At 43.0% G+C, this 17,068-nt stretch overlaps 1 protein-coding gene across 10 annotated transcripts in view; it reads left to right on the top strand.

Moving 5' to 3' along the window:
- Positions 1-557: 557 nt before the first annotated feature.
- NRG3 (neuregulin 3) overlaps positions 558-17,068 on the top strand; it is a 1,065,137-nt gene continuing 1,048,626 nt past the window's right edge. For all 10 annotated transcript variants that reach the window (XM_059169747.1, XM_059169746.1, XM_059169738.1 and 7 more), the window contains exon 1: positions 558-1,482. In XM_059169747.1, coding sequence (XP_059025730.1) covers positions 654-1,482 — 829 coding nt within the window. In that variant the 5' untranslated portion in view covers positions 558-653. The remainder of the gene's footprint in view (positions 1,483-17,068) is intronic.

The following is a 17,068-nucleotide window of genomic DNA, read 5'->3' as shown; positions in this document are numbered from 1 at the left end:
GAAGAACGCGGCGCGCCGGGCCGGGCGAACGGCGGCGGCGGCCAGGTCGGCCCCCTGTGTCGGAATGCGGCTCTCCGACGCCCGACATCCCACGGCCAGCCGGCTCAGCCTCTGAACGCGGCTCGAGGCCCGGCGGCGGTGCGGGCGGGCGCCCCGGGGAGCGGGCCGGGCGCGGCGCCCCGAGGATGCCGGCGCGGCTGGAGCGCATGCAGGCGGCGGGCAGCGGCGGCAGCAGCGGCGGCAGCGGCAGCAACAGCAGCAGCAGCGGCGGCAGCAGCAGTAGCAGCAGCAGCAGCAGCAGCAGGAGCGGGGCCCCGGCGCGCAGGAGGCCGCTTGGCGGGCTGCAGACGCGCCCAGCCGCTCCCTGACCGGCCCGCGGCGCCGGGGACCCGTCTCGCCCCTCTTCCGCGCTCCTCGCCGCCCCCTCCCCGGTCCGCGTCCCCTCCCCCGCTCCTCTCCTCCCCGCCCGCCGCCCGCCTCTCGGGGGGAGGGGCGTGGGGGCAGGGAGCCGATTTGCATGCGGCCGCCGCGGCCGCTGCCTGCGCCCGAACCCGCCGCCGCCGCCGCCGGAGCCCGCGCCCGCGCCCGGCCCGCGCGGCCCCATGCCTCTGGCGCGGCCCTCGGGGGGGCGAAGGTGAAGACCGGCTCCTAGGATGAGTGAAGGTGCGGCCGCTGCCTCGCCACCTGGAGCCGCTTCGGCAGCCGCCGCCTCGGCCGAGGAGGGCACCGCGGCGGCTGCGGCGGCGGCAGCGGCGGGCGGGGGCCCGGACGGCGGCGGCGAAGGGGCGGCCGAGCCCCCCCGGGAGTTACGCTGTAGCGACTGCATCGTGTGGAACCGGCAGCAGACGTGGCTGTGCGTGGTGCCTCTGTTCATCGGCTTCATCGGCCTGGGGCTCAGCCTCATGCTCCTCAAATGGATCGTGGTGGGCTCCGTCAAGGAATACGTGCCCACCGACCTGGTGGACTCCAAGGGGATGGGCCAGGACCCCTTCTTCCTCTCCAAGCCCAGCTCCTTCCCCAAGGCCATGGAGACCACCACCACGACTACTTCTACTGCGTCCCCCGCCACCCCCTCCGCCGGCGGTGCCGCCTCTTCCAGGACGCCCAACCGGATTAGCACCCGCCTGACGACCATCACGCGGGCGCCCACTCGCTTTCCCGGGCACCGGGTGCCTATCCGGGCCAGCCCGCGCTCCACCACCGCACGGAACACTGCGGCCCCCCCGACGGTCCTGTCCACCACAGCCCCCTTCTTCAGTAGCAGCACGCCGGGCTCCCGACCCCCGGTGCCAGGAACCCCCAGTACCCAGGCAATGCCATCCTGGCCCACTGCGGCATACGCTACCTCCTCCTACCTTCATGATTCTACTCCGTCCTGGACCCTGTCTCCCTTTCAGGATGCTGCCACCACCTCTTCCTCCTCTTCGTCTTCCTCCTCCTCTACCACCACCACGCCAGAAACTACCACCAGCCCCAAATTTCGTAAGTATACACTGGGTCTGAACTCTGATTTACTACTGAGTTTCCGTTTTACCCTCCTCTTGTCTTTTCCCCTCCGCCGCCGGTCTTCTAGCATCCTCCACCCCTCACCCCCATTCCAGGTTGGAGCACTGAATGAGATAAAGTGGCCGCAAGGGAGGAAAAAGGTGCGGGTCTGTTCTGGGTCTGTGTGCGGGGTGGGGGTGGGGGCTGTAGGAAGCGGAGAGAGATTGTCAAGCTTCACCTGGCCTACTTAAGTGGGTCCCAAACGAGAACCGATCTCATAATTCCCTTCAAAGGGTTAACGCGAGCGCGATCTCTGCTCACTGCAGACCTGCTGGAGAGCTCCGGGATCCGGCTCCTATTGAGAGGTGGGGGAGGCGGGTGGGAAGTCGGGGGTGGGGAGTGGGGGTGGGGGGGGGTAGGAAGGGCCTTCCCCCAAGCACTGAGCCCTTTCCCCGCTGGTGGGAAGGAGTGAAAGAAAAGCACATGCAAATTGACGGACGATAAACCACAAAGGGAAGTTATGTCCGTGTGGGTGTGTGTGGGGTTGGGGGGGAAGGAATGATTTGATGGAAATGTTGATAGAATGAAACTGTAGACTTACAGCAGCTCTGACCCGGGCAGGGACCAGGAAGGGTTAATTAGAAGCCATTGGGGGAGGTAGGGAAATGAGGCGAAGCTTGGCGTAGGGCTAAAGCGATTATCCCCCGTCCTCCTCCCCACCTCTCCACCTGCCCGGCCCTTCCTGGGTGTAGAGATTGATTCTGTGGCCGCCCAGAGTGAGTTAAGTAGGGGGTGATAGGAAGGGAGCCCTGCTGAGCTACCGCCTTTAGGGTCCTGACGGAGGAGGAGTTTTTTAGCCCTGTCAAGCATTTGCTTTTGTTCCTTTCCCAAAGGTGGGGTGTGAAACCTCATCTCCCCTCCTTCCGTTCCTGAAAAATAGAAGGGGGATTGGACCGAGTTCTCTACACTCAAGGGGGAGAACGTCCAAATCCTTTGAAACAAGTCACTCTGTAAATGAATGTATCATCTTCAGCCTGGGTGGGATTGCTGCCAGTACTGGCCAGTTTACCCCAAAGAGTGATAGATTTCTACGTATTTGTATAGGTGGTGTATATTTTCTGTATATCTTTACAAATGTTTTGTGTGACTACTTGACCTACCTCCCCCCACCCCCACCTTCTCTTGTTCTAAGGAAATGTTGGGAAGCTTCTGAATCTGACTATTGATCAGGATATAGGAAACAGTTTGCAATCTCTGAAGGTTATTTAGGACAAACCCCCAGCCTGCCAGTTCAAGTTCTGTGCAAGCCTGTTCTCTAAAACTGTCTTTACCTTGTATTTCTGTTTTGAGCTATAACATCTGGAGAGGAAGGGAAGAGGGCTCATCATTAACTCTTCAGTAGGAATCCCTGGCTTGCTTTCAGTCATCTGGTGATTTTTCATTTCTCTGATCTTTGGTCTTATTAACCTGGCTGTTATTTAACCTTGGAAACTTAAAAAAAAAAAAAAAAAAAAAGATTTAGTACATTTATGGGTAAGGTCCAGGAGAGAAATTCCTTAATGCCTCGACTTTGGGGGGAAAAAATAAAAAGAAATTGGGAGTCAGGGAGAAGAGGGGAAGGAGGGAATCTGCCACAAACCAGAATGGCAGTCAAACCCAGTAACTTGCTGCTTCCCTCTCCTTTGGCTGAAGCCGTCATTTTTTTGAGAGCACATTTTCTCAGGAGGAGTTCAGAGGCTTCTCTCAGCAAATCTAGCTTGAGTTTTGTGGAGGATAAAGGATGTGCAATTGTATGTATGTTTGGACATATTCAGTGGTTTGAAAATATATGAGTGTCTATCCTGATGACCTCAGATTTTTTATCTTTTGATGCAATTGATGCGAATAATGGAGTGTGGGTGTACTTAACTGTATGTGTGTGTGTGTGTGTGTGTGTGTGTGGAGTCTTGTACTTGGGGGGGGTATTTCATGTTCTTTCTCAATTGATCTCCTTGCGTTCCATTCCGGAGGTCTTTAAAGAAAAGCCCAAGGTAATTATTGCTACCTTTCCATGCTCCTTTTTTACATTCTGTAGAAGGGAATGGCAGCCTGTTTAATAAGTAATGATTATTGACAAGACTCTCAGCCCCAAGGAAAAGGGGTGGGGGTAGAATCTGTAAATGGTGTCAATGTTCACTTAGACATATAAGCAGCATTTGTTTTATGTGTATCTGAGGTCCACCTCTTGCTCTTTTTTAAACCTTCAACAAGGAGTCGAATTAAGGGATAACACACAAGTATGCAAATCCAATAGAAACTGACCTGGTTTGCATATATCAACAACGGAAATTTTAATGAGGGAAAGATTATGCCGTTTCCATAAAGGATGAATTTAAATAGTTAGGTTTATATGGTAATTTAAAGAAAAGATAGTTTAATTATTATTATTATTTTTTGTCCAAGATTGTCCAAGGATGATTAACAAAAGGATATAAAGATTTCATTTGAGGGATTATTAGTACTGCCACTGTGGGCTGAAGAATGGCCTGAATATCTTGCATTTTATTTTTCACTTGTTTTGGTGTGCTACTAAAGTTCCCAGGAGAGAAATTCCCCTTTTTCCTAGTTTCTACCATCAGATTTAGTAGATTTTTTTGTTTTCATCTTCTCTCTTTTTTGGGGGGTTTCTTTCTCATCTTCTTCTTTAAATGAAAGTCATGAATTATATTGTAGCACCTGAGGACAGCTAAGGATGAGACTCTGTTTTTTTTTTTTTTTTTTTTTTTCTTTTTCAAGACTAAGCCACTAATTCCTTAATGGCCAGGTCTTTGCTCTTGAATTGAACATCTCAGGGTTTATAGAATGAATGTCTTTGTGTTTGTCTTAGGTCAGTAAGAAGGATCTGTATCTGTAAAGGCAGCACAGCTCTTTGGAGGAAGAGAGGCTGGTGCACTCTTGAATAAACACACTTTCTGATGGGTAATAGGCAAAACAAAAGTTAGTTTTGTTACACGGGAGACTCAGTTTAGAAGACTCTTTCTAATTTTCTGTTGGATTAAAGACAGAGATTGAATTTAAAAGGAAGGAGGGGGAAGGGCTTAAAGTTGACTATGTTCTTGTCCTCTTCCAACCTTTAGACACTGAGCTGGATCAAAACTTTCTTCCACGTTACTGGGATCTCTTGGGTTCCCAGTTAGCTGCCCACAACTTGCTTTAGCTTCCGATGTTTTAGAAGCAAATATCTTGAACGTATGGCCACCAGATTATTTCACCAACAACCTCATTGAAGTATCTTGCCTCTAAGAATGTAGATTAGTTCAGTTTTTCCAAGAGAAAGGAAGATTTACTCTAGGCGGGAGAGGAATAATGATTTTGACCCGTTTACAAAGAGCATTTTATAGCACACTGAGTTGTAGTTTCCGACTTGAAACTCACATGCAGAGTGTTGGCCAGTGCCCCTCTGGATTGTTACTTTACTCAGCCAGAAACCCTGTTTTAACAGTTCAAAGTTAAGAGTCATTGGGTAAATTCAGAAACTGAAGACAAGAGAAAAGAGCCACTTGTAATTGGTTAGTTTTGGGGCCCTATTTGGAAAGTATATATGTAATTACAATAAGTAAGACCACGGTCTCAAATACTGTATTTAGTGAAGAGGTAAATGTAGAATGTATTATTGATGTATAAACGTGGTATGGGGGTGATTTTTATTATAACCGAGTCTATATCATTAAAACTTTCCTAGCCATACCTGTTGTAATTTTGAAGACTGCCGTTGACAACACTGTGTTCTTTTTAAAAAATTTTTATTTTTATTTAAATTCAATTAATTAACATACAGTGTATTATTAATTTCAGAGGTAGAGTTCAGTGATTCAACGGTCGCACATAACACCCCGTGCTCATTATATCACACGCCCTACTTAATGCCCATCACCATTACCCTATGTCCCCATCCAACATGTAGTATTTTCCTGTATTCTTTTCAAAAGTTTCCAGTCTTTCAATAAGAATACTCTTCGTTGTTTTATAGCAGCTTTAAATATAATTTGTTAAAATAAAGTTACTTCTATATATTGTTCTCTATTTACATGAATCAGAGCCTCCAAAGGAATTCTAGCATAGCAGGGACCAACCCCACCAAAGTGAGAGGATTCAGAGCTTGAGGTCAATATTTCTTATGATATTCAATCCAGAGCTTTTTTATGAGCACATATTACAACCTGAGTATGTTTTGATTTCCTTGGCCTTCATGTGGGATTATGAGACTTTTCTGCTTTAATAACTTATACTGTGTGCTTTACTCTTTTAGACACTTCCTTTGTACTTCATCATCCTCACACACACAAGAAAACTAAAGGGCTGGGGCAGGTTAGGCAAGGTTCTTTCTAGAGCCATTTTTAGTTTGGTCTTGGTGCATGAAGACAGGGCGGTTCAAGCCTTCCTCCTCTTTTCCCCATGACTGAGATAAGGCAATACTGTTGCTAATTGAGATGACCTTTTGCAGGGTTGATTTGTGAAGCAAGTCACCTATTGTATTTGTGCTATATTTACTGGATAATCTTTTTTTAACCTAACGCTGATCCATAAACCAGTCAAAAAGGGGAAAAAAAAGAAACAACAAAAAAAGCCAAACCCAACAAACAGGCAAGTAGAAGCTGCTTTGTCACAACTTCTGTCTGTTATTTTCTAAGTCCAGATCGGGCCATGAGCAAGAGTGTGGGTGCAGGGTGAATCGGTGCCATTCTTGGGAGGTCTGGTGTGCAAGGGAGCAAAATCTCTCTTCCCTTGGGAATGCTCCCCCAGCTCTTCCTCCTCTTTACAGCACAATGAGAGGAAGGCAGATTTTCAGCTTGCTTCTTTTGTAGAAATTCTTTCCTCATAACCCCTCATATCCAGTGCCAGACATATCTCGATATTCTATCTGGGATGTTGAAAATGGAACATGAAGGTTGGCCCTGAAATATATAAGAGCAAGGAAAGAGCCATAAATCTAAGTCTGTAAAAGGCATTTGAATTACTTGTGAATAGAACTGAAAATCATTTTTTTCCCCCCTTTGAATCTGTTTTTATCCTCAGACTTTTGTGTTAGGTGAAGCCGAGCTATACTGGGTTGACAAATACCACTGAGACATTTTGAGATCCTAGATGTTTTTCTTGTCTACACCCAGAAAAGTGTTTCCTCCAGAGCCATATACGTATTGAAAGGGATGGGGGAAATCAGACTCAATTTAAAGCTTTGTAATATTGGGATGAAAATGGAGCTAAATAGGTGTTTTCCATTCATGCAGTTATTAACAAAAGTTTTAGGATAGATGCTTCGTTTGATTTTCCATCTTCACTGTTTCCCTGGGATTTCTTATATTCCTGTTGAATAATGCCTCTTTTGAAGATTCCTTATAGGCTTTTGATTTTTTTTTTTAGACTTTTATTTCTTAGTTTATTTCAGATTTTTCCTAGATAGCCATAACATCTCCATGTCATTTCAGGCTGTTACAAAAGTCAACACTTTGGGTAAGACGATGTTAGACTAAGTTGATGAACAAACTTGAGAAAAAAAATTCTACCCACTTATGCAATTGAGTTATTACACTGTCTTGGTGCTTTATTTCTTAAATTAAAAAAAAATTAAGGATTCCAAAAACTTGGCCAAAACCACATGTCCATTTATTGTCCCATCTAGATTGGGATACAAATCATATAAAATTTTGACAACATTTATTGAGTGATTCTGCAAAACAGTGTTTCAACTGAACATAAAATATTATGTCTTTTCATGTAGTTGTGTTACCTACATAATACATGTCATGTTTCACTATTTTAATTCATTATAATGAATATTAAACATCAGTTTGGGACATTGCAATGCTGGTAGCCAATTGGTTAACTTAAGAAGTCTATTAAAGTAATAGTTTAAAAAGAAGACAATTAAAATAGAGCTTTCTCTCATATCTTGATATAGGGCCAATGCTTTTTCTTGAGTATGTGTCTATAAATTTGAGCCCCGCTTGTATGTCTTTTCCTTCCTTTTCTTTTTTCATAAGGTATTACCTCTAATTACCTCTTTCTTCTTTAAGGACCCTGGTGAAGGAATATGAACCAGACTCTTAAGAGATACTATACTATGTCCCTATGTCCTTTGCCTGTATCCTTTAAAGTTTTCTTGCACATCTAATTCAAAATAATTTTATTCTTTTTTTTTTTTGGTCACCATTTAGAGTTTCTTCAAAGCATTCACCTATGTTTTAATAGAAACTGCAATTATCTTTCATTTCTGCAATCACCTATCAGTGGCTTACAACAAATTTCAATTACATAATGACAGTAAGAGCAACTGACATAAAAAGGTTTGTTACCCTGGCTGAGTGTTGGTAAGCACACAATTCAAAAGTTGGTCACAGAGGTGTGGTTGCTTCTGGTGGCAATGACCTTGTCACTATCCAATGAGCTTCCTTGTATTCATCACACTGGAGGGGTGGTGACAGTCAGCTGGCTTACTGGAGCCATTTTAAGAAAGTGACTCCTTTAGTAGTAGGTCATGACAGCTTTTTGAGATTTTTATGGAAGGGTGACAAAGTTTTGCATTAAACAAAACAAAACGAAAACACCCCATCAAACCCCAAACCTGTAGCCTTAAATTCTGTGATAACTGTGCAACCTCAAAGAAGCATTTTAATCTCTCTGAACTTTAATGTCCTCCTCTGGATTAATGAGGGTCATGATAATTACCTGCCTTGTGTATCATTCGTATAAGAACTTGTAAGCTACAAAAACACTTTACTGTTTTTATGTCAAGAGAAATGGGAAGTGGATAGACCAGGTATTTTCCTCCAAGAGCACATCAGGCTGTTGAATTCAGTTGAAATATTGGAGCTAGTTTGTTACCTTGCTTGAGGGATCTTTTATCACAATGAGAGATTATTGTTCTTGTATGCCCTTGGATCTTTCCCGTGCTCCTTTTGGAGATGCTGGCGCACACAGTCAAATATGGTGTGGAAATCTACCTCAAATCACCTTGGAAATTTAGTCCACTCCACAAACTGGAGCCCACGATTTCTTATCCTTTGCTTGGTACACATTTTTTTTTTTTTTAAAGATTTTATTTATTTATTTGACAGAGAGAAATTACAAGTACACTGAGAGGCAGGCAGAGAGAGAGAGAAGGAAGCAGGCTCCCTGCCGAGCAGAGAGCCCGATGTGGGACTCGATCCCAGGACCCTGAGATCATGACCTGAGCCGAAGGCAGCGGCTTAACCCACTGAGCCACCCAGGCGCCCCGGTACACATTTTTTTAAGGCTTATCTTGCACATACATTAATCAACGAGAGGATCCAAAGTTTTGGGGGAAAAAATGAGTGGGATTGTTGAATGGTCTGTAGAGCTGAAATCTGCAGACATTTTCAGATTCTTGATGAAAGAAAAAATGCCCTATGCCTTCCTTTCCTTCCTTTCCCACACGGTCTTGTCATTCAATCTTTGGAGTTTGAGAGAACATTGGTAACAATAGTCAGTCTTTGTATTGCATTCTATTCCCCTCTTTATTTAGAAGTTACTGTGATTTAGGCTTCAGAGGATTGATAAGTGACTTGTATCCATCAAACAGCTTTTAGATGGATACCTTTCACTTTGGGGAACTTTGCTATTAACATTTTGAAAACATCTTGGCCTGTGTTTGTTGGAAACTTAATCCTGATTTATATTTTAAAGTATTACTTTTTTGTTTGAAGCCTTTTGTTTTCAAGACAGTTGGTGATTGTACATAAGTCATAGATTGCCATTCCCAGGCATAAAAGGAGACAAGTCAGAAACAAGCCTCCAAACTGAATTGAGAATTCAATTTAATAATAGAAGTTTAGCAGCTTCCAATGATAAGATTTTTTTCTCTTTGAGGCCTTTCTTAGAAGTGATAGTGTGTATCATGGCTGCAATGTGGGCTATAAGAGAATTAGAAAAAAAAATCATCTGGCTATATGCAACTATTTTAGCATGAGTACCTTATAGCCAGGGCTATGAGAACAGAATTTGTACTAAATATTTGATAGAAATTCCTGAACATAGTCTGCCTCTTAAGATACCCTTCCTGTGATGACATGTGACCCTAGTCATGATTTTCCTGCGAATTGCCAGGGACTTAGAACTTTACTAAGAGAAAAATCACACTCTCATCATTATTTTAGGATCAGAGTCTGTTGAGGTCTGTGCCATGAATGTTACTTTTAGAAATGTGGAAGAATTCTTCACAAAATCTCAGTCTTGGAATGGGCTTGAGAATTTAGGTACTAACAGTGAGAGCTGCCGTTTGTGGGGTTTTACTGTGTGCCAGGAGGGCTAGCTCTTCATGTATTTATTTATTGCTTTATTTCTTGTCTTACTGATTGATTGAAACAAGGACTCCAAGACCATCAGGCCAGTAGTCCAGGTATGATGATCTCAATCATACAGCTAATCAAGCTTGGCTCAGAGTGGTTCTGTAATTTGCCAAGGACATGCTAAGTGGCATAGTTTGAAGACTCAGGAAGGTTAAAAGATCATTTTCCAGGTAATCTCTCCATTGATCATCATCCATTGATAAGAGTGTAGCCATACCGTGTACATGACCTCTTTCAGCCCTTAAGTCAGGGACAAGGGCATTTGCCATCATAAACTCTGCAAAGGGCACATCTGTCCTTTGTTGTTGTTGTTGTTTTTGTTTGTTTGTTTGTTTGCTATGGTAAAGGGAACCTTTCAAACCAGAGAAATTGTCCTGGTTTTTAGTCCAAGGAGAAATTTAGGCGACGTTTCAACAAAAGATAAAGAATGTGTTCTTTTAAACTCCTATTCCTTGATCTTCTAACTCTGTTTTCTCCTGTGGCTGCTTGTAGGTGATTCAGTAGACCAATGACAGAATATTTACTTTATTTTTCTGTTCCCTACAATCCAGCCAGAGTTGTCTTCTTTGCCCATTCCAAACTTGCTTTTGATTACAGTAGTTACTGCATCATATGCTGAGACTGACCAATGGAAATGTATCAGGGAATGTTTGGAATCAAAGCCTTGGAGTCCTTACAGACAGAAATACCAACCCTGTTGAATAAATGTTGGCTGTTGTACCATACGCACTGTCTCCTGAAGAGCATCTGAATTCCCTCTTGGAACCATACTCCAAGGTCCGCACCATTGACTAGCCAACAATCCTGAGAAGAGGAACATTCGTGAGACACTGATAGTCAGCCAGGAATACCCCACATTGGTCCCAGTCATTGCTTACTCCTTTGACCTTTCTGTCTAGCAAGGGTCCCTAAGGAAAACAAAACAAAACATTCTTTTGGTTAAAGTGAAGGCTGATTGGGATTTCTACTTCTGCAAATCCATGAACAGAAACTGGGAATCAGTCAAATCCCAAGATAGGGTTATTATAGACTCTGCATAGCCATGCAGAAGGATAGGAGCACTGTACTAGCAGGAAGCCTGTCTCATCAGAATCCCTGTAAGACTGTGAATGAATCACATAGACTAAGAATGACAGCTGTACTCATCGAGAAGAGGGGAAGTGAGATTGCTTACCCAAATTCATTGTTAAAGTTTTTGTTGGCATGATGACAAGATCTAGACCCCAGGAGTAACAAGTGATCATGGGGAGAGGAAATGTTTATATTAAACACTATCTTGACCCTAATTCTATTTAACTGACTTTTCAGTATGAGACTATTTCTGGATTAAAAAACTGACAAATTTCCCCGCTGCTCCTGGGGGCTGGGGTCAGTGCAGAGACCTCCTCTTCCTGGGAAACTCAGCAGCCCATCACGCAGTGCATGTTCCTGGGGAACCTGGTCAAAACCATTTTTAGACCACCTGCTTCTGGGTCGGGGTTTCCTAGGTAGCAGAGCAGCTCTCTCACTGAGATTTACTGAAAGTCATCCCTCAACACAAGGGTTTGTAAAGGATCAAAATAAAACAAAATTAAAACAAATTTAAAGATTAAAAAAAAAAAAAAGAAAAACTAACAAATGCCCTTTCATGCTGAATAGCTCCAGTTGATATAGGGCGTCCGCCTTCACCAAATGAGGGGTGTGCTTACCAAGTATTAGTTGTATCTAAATCTGTTTATGCCTGTTGTTGCTACTGTAATTAGGTAATATATTCAAATAGGATGCAAACCAATGAATTAATTGTGGTTTCTATTAGAACTAAATTGATGACTTTGGATATACTCTATAAAGATAAATCCCTTGAAAAAGATGCTTGTCGAAGAAGTTGTGGGCAAGTTAAGGGGGAGTATATTTATATATCCATAAGAAACCTGCCCTTGGATTATTTGACCTGTGGCTTTAAGTTGTCATTCCACAATAAATAAACTGAAACTGAAACATTGCAGTATGTATTTTAGGTGTGGCTTTTCACAGAAGAGTAACAAATTTAGTCAGTGAAAAGCCTTGAATTCTACAGCCAAATAGTTGGCAGGTGAATGTGCATTTATATGACTTAGGATAAAATGAAATAGATAGTAAATAAATGTTACTTTGCCCATGTGATGGAATTATAATGACATGTATCATGGCTGCAATGTAGGCTATAAGAGAATTAGAAAAAAAAAGTTGTTTGTTTAATAATTTTAAGTATACTGCAAAGTGTTTAGTATATAATTATCTAAAACTTTAGGTAGAAAATTATGTAAAGTACCAACTATATGAAGTTGTGCAGATTAATAGATGGATTTAAGATATATAGTAATTATATTCAAAGGAAGTATACCAAATTGTTAACGGTGATTTCTGGATCGTGGAAAGGGAATGCTGTCTAATTTATTGTATTTATTGTATTGTATTGATTTAATAGTCAAAATTATCTCTCTAGTTAGATGTTATTAAACTTTTGAAAAAGAAGAGACAGAGAATAGCCTCCATAAATCAGTTTGGTTATTAGTCTTGGTTCTGTGAAGTTTCTTTTCTTTTTTTTTTTTTTTTTCCGGACCAAGCATTTGTGTCTTAATTGGTGGTATCAGCATTAAAGTGTTGGCTGAGTTGGGTTCCTGCTGCGAAATGCAGATGTGTAGAAATATAAGTGCGTTTCATTTGCTCATGGGAAATAATGCCTTATTGAAGGCAGGGTATCTTACCCTGGGCCTTCCACCATTAACCTTGACCTTATAAGGATAAAGAAGATGGAGGTTTAATGAGTTTCTTAATGGCTCTTCGGTCTGCAAATGTTGGGCAGACTTTAATAGTGTTGCTTGGGGTAGGTAATAAACAGTAGGAGTCAATCAGTTGTGTTTCTGCTAACCAACTACATGGTCTATTTTAAGGATCACCTAAAGCAGAATGCAAAGGCAAGTTTGAAGTGAAGGGTCCTAGAAGGGAAGGCTGAAGTCAAATGAGAACAGGTGGGATGACCAGTTCAAACAATTTCTAGATTCTGTGAGCCTCTCACTGAATCATCAGATATTAATTCTTATCCTAAAGTTAGGTGGTTAGACTACAGATAGATAAATTCCATAGGCCAGTGGAAAGTAGTGACTTGCAGAGAACACAGTTCTTTACTTTGATGAGGAATTGTGCTCAAAATCTTTTAGGACAGCTCACAAATACATTGGTGAACAGAAAGAGTCAGAACAAAAGTATCATTTTGTTCATACGATGTTGAGTGTTAGAGGTCAAGATAGTGATTGTCCTTGGGGAAGCAGCAGGTAGTGAAGGGAGAGACCCATGATATGAGGCTTTAAGATGAAATTGATAATTTTCTGCTTCTTGATCTGGGTGCTGATTACATGGGTGAGTTCTTTTGGTCAAAATTCATCGAGCTCAATACAAGCATCACAATATAAAAGAAATGTTTCTTTGGCCTTTGCTTCATGCTACCAGAGTGGTAGCCTGAGTTTCTGGATTTTTCCACTTATAGACAACTGGATTATAATGCTGAGTGTTTGTTTTTCATGCCCTGCAGTCTAACAGATGCAAAGAGGGTCTTCTTGGCTTCATCAGCTTCCTTTTTTTCCTCAGGATTCCTAGCTTTGTGAGATTCCATGCAAGATACCCACACTCCTTTTCAATTTAAGCCTTTCTGAGTGGATACTTGTGTTTATATTACTTAAAATTTCCTTTTCCCCATATCAGGAGTGTTTCTGTGGCAGCATGAGCTATCACACTTTTCACACATCCTCCACCTGTAAAACCATACTTGTGTCCTAATAGTGATTTTGATCACAGTTCGGCAGCATTTGGGTGCACCGTCCATAAGAAAGTTAATTCATCATCTGCATTTATGGTTTCGCTGAAAAGACCAGAATATACGTACCAGAGAATGATTAAGTGCTGAAGTGTGTGATTCCAACTCATGCCATTTCAGAAAGCAGTGATTAGAACAGGCATAGGTGATTTCAGGGGAGTATTTGTTTAGGCAGAGAAATGGAGAATTGAGGCCACAGGAGAGAAGGGGGATTAACAAAGTAAAGTGTGCATGCACACCCTTGTATTGAAGAGTGGAGGGTCTGGCCCAGTGGGCAGAGAGGGTAGCCTCCTCTTTTCCTCAGGACAAAGCCTGATTAAGGAGGGAGGGCTTGGCAGGACATGGCTAAGCTGCTGTGGGAAACAGTGAGGGTTGGTGCAAGCAATTGGCACAATATCTGGTGTTTTCAGAAGATGCAAGGTCTTCAGGATGACTTGGAGGGAGGAACAAACCGCAAATTGTAAAGATTCTCCAAGGCTAATTTGTCCCAAAGCATTTAAAGATATGGTCTGTGATTTGTGCTGAATACATTTAAGTATTGACTTGATTCCAGTACCTCTTCAAAATGCTGCAAGAAGCAAAAGAATTGGTATGTTTAAATATGTTTACTTTTTTGCATTGTCACATCAACACAGCCCTAGATTTAACACAAAATAGTAGCTTTCGAATATCTAAAAATCTGCAAGAAGAGATATAAGAGAATAACCAGCAGAAAGTCTTGATTTTACTTAAATGAACCAGAGACTGCCTTTAGAATTTTCAGAGGCAAAAGCTACTTTATGAATTGATCACCACATCATCCTTCTGGTTCCACCGAGGTCCTCTTTCCAGAAGCTACTTAGCACCTTTTGGGATTAAATGCTGACATGGCATGGCATTCAAAAGGTAGTAGTCCTGTTGATTCCCTCTCTCTGCCCTCATCACATGGTGAGGGAAGAGGGGGAGACCCTGCTGCTTTGGGAAGCAGGAGAATGGTTCTGTGTAAGATGAGGCTCTCACCCAGTCTGCCAGAGAGCTCCCCTTGGACACAAGAGCTACACCCCTTCTTTCACGTATCCACAGCCCAAATTACTGTGTCGCCCACTTTGTTCGTCATAAAGAGGCTTTGGATTAGAATCACATTCATCACTCTTGCCAGTTTACTTGGTTGCTCGTTGTTACCAGATAGAGGGGCTATAACACCACGGAAGCATGGAATGTTCAATTAGAATTGATAGCCAACGGCGTCTCTCCTCCTCTCTTTTTCACTGATCAGATAATTTCCACTGAGGTCAACCTTTATAATAAGCCAGCTGACACATACTAGTGATATTTACTTGAAATACTTTGTTTATCTGCCCCCCCCCTTTTTTTTGTTGACGGAGATAACCGTGCCCTTTGCAGTTACTTGTTTGGGTCTTTTGTGTATTTGATCAGAAGATATTTTTGAAAGGAAAGGAGGCAACGCTGTAGATGGGATCTAAACGAAGTCAGCATCCGATCTGAGTTTCCCCTTCACTTGGTGCTGTGAGCTTCTCCGTGACCTTCCGTGGGAGCACGCTGGTGCTCATCTTTCATCATGAGCGGCTCCGAGTAATTTATGGTAAATAATGAAATGCTGTTTCCTACAATGCACTGCAAATGGCTGAGTGTTGTAAAAGTCTAAAGAGCTCTATTACTTCTAAATGACTAGATAACACAAAAATGTTAACCCCAAGGAAAAGAGGTCCAGTAGAACAGGCTGCTTGTGAAGTGCTGTCTTCCTGCTCGATGCCTCCTGATAGGCTTTCTGCACCTGAACTCCTCAGGGACTGGCTGGGATCTGAATAGTTACTTTCAGGAACCACGAGGAGAGGCTGAGGCCTTTTAGGCTGTTGGGAAGACCAGGAGCAACTGTGGTTCATTTTTTGGCATGGGGGTGGGGTGGGGAGAGAGAAGCTTGCAAAATTTGTTTTCAATCTGAAACCCTTAATACATTTTTTACAGTGCTGTTCCCGAGGGTGAGGCCCTGGTGATACAAGGGTGTGGCGGCAAATGCCTTGTTTGAACACTGATGTTGAACAGAAGAGGTTTTATCAGAATGAAGGTTTATAGAGTCCTGACAGGATTTCAGAATTAACTCTCAGCATAATATCTGTATTCTCTTTCTCTTATCCACATATACAACAGTATGTACCACACAGATAAAATTTGCAAAGCTCAGCTCCCTTGTACTGCATACTATATTAATACAAGTGTGAAATGTTTGTCACGGTGAACACGCATGTTCTCATCCTGGGTACCACAAAATAGCTACACACGTAAGTGTTAGGGTTTGAAGACCTTAACAACCAGGTACAGAAAGTCTTTATGTACTATACTCTCATAGTGAAAATTGAATTAAGTTGCCGGTAAGCGAGCTCTTTATCCTGACAGGAGAGCTCCTTTGTGGCAAACCATAGTGAAGGGTCGTCTTTGGCCACTGATACTTTCAAGCTCAAACCCTTTGCTGAAGTTTGCCACTGGATTTTCACATGATTCCCAGACATGATTACTTTGCCAAATGAAATAATCTGTTTCTTCTACTAGAATGGCTTTCTTTCCTCCAGGTAGCAGCTACAAGGTATGAAAATGAATTGCACAAAAATAAATTACACAGGCTGCATTTTGGGGAGAGTAGCCATAGCGGGATCCATCAATTTTCTTTTGACTGCTGTGCCGGGACGTCCACTCTAATTGTCAGTGATCAGTTATATGCAATCATTTGGACCTCTGGATCTTCCCCAAATAGAGATGCTTCTGTGCCAGGAAAATCAGGCTGTTTGGATGTTCGAGAATATTTTTGCTTTTGGTGAAGAAGGGTAGTTGCCGTGTGCCATAGGGGAGACAGATTCAGAGAAGTATGGCTATTCCCAGAAGCTTGTTTGAAGAATATGGACTAAGTGGCTCATGGCTCAGCTTCCAGCCCATTAACCATCTACCATCTACCTAAGGTTTGGCATTAGTGACACAGCCTGCTTCGGGTATCTGAGTAGGGACTCCGAGGCTTCTGGGTATTATCCAGGCATCTCTGTATGCTTAGTCTATCACTTCCTCTCTGATACTCGGCCATTTTGTAAACCGTGTGCAAAAGAATCCAGTGAACAAGAGGTGATTTCCATGGAGACAGGGAGACGCCAGCGAGTCTTACCTCAGGGAAGTTTATGTTTCTTGGCTTAATCTTGTTAATTGTTCCAATTTTTTTTCTTGGCTTCCAACGAAAATTAGAAGCAGGATAATTAGAAGAGTGGTTTTAAGAGGAAAAGAAAAGTAATTAAGGCCCAGTGGGAAGGCCACGGACCTTGTTTGGGGCTGTAGGCCCAGTTCTGACACTCGGTTGTTTGAGACCTCAGGGTAGATGGATTCACTCATGCTCTGAAATTGAGTGTGTGTGGTTTTTTTTTTTTTT

The sequence above is a fragment of the Mustela lutreola genome, chromosome 4 (assembly GCF_030435805.1).
Source record: "Mustela lutreola isolate mMusLut2 chromosome 4, mMusLut2.pri, whole genome shotgun sequence".
Classification (NCBI taxonomy): domain Eukaryota; kingdom Metazoa; phylum Chordata; class Mammalia; order Carnivora; family Mustelidae; genus Mustela; species Mustela lutreola.
The sequence above is the reverse complement of the archived record's forward strand: the minus strand, read 5'-3'. Positions and strand labels throughout refer to the sequence as shown.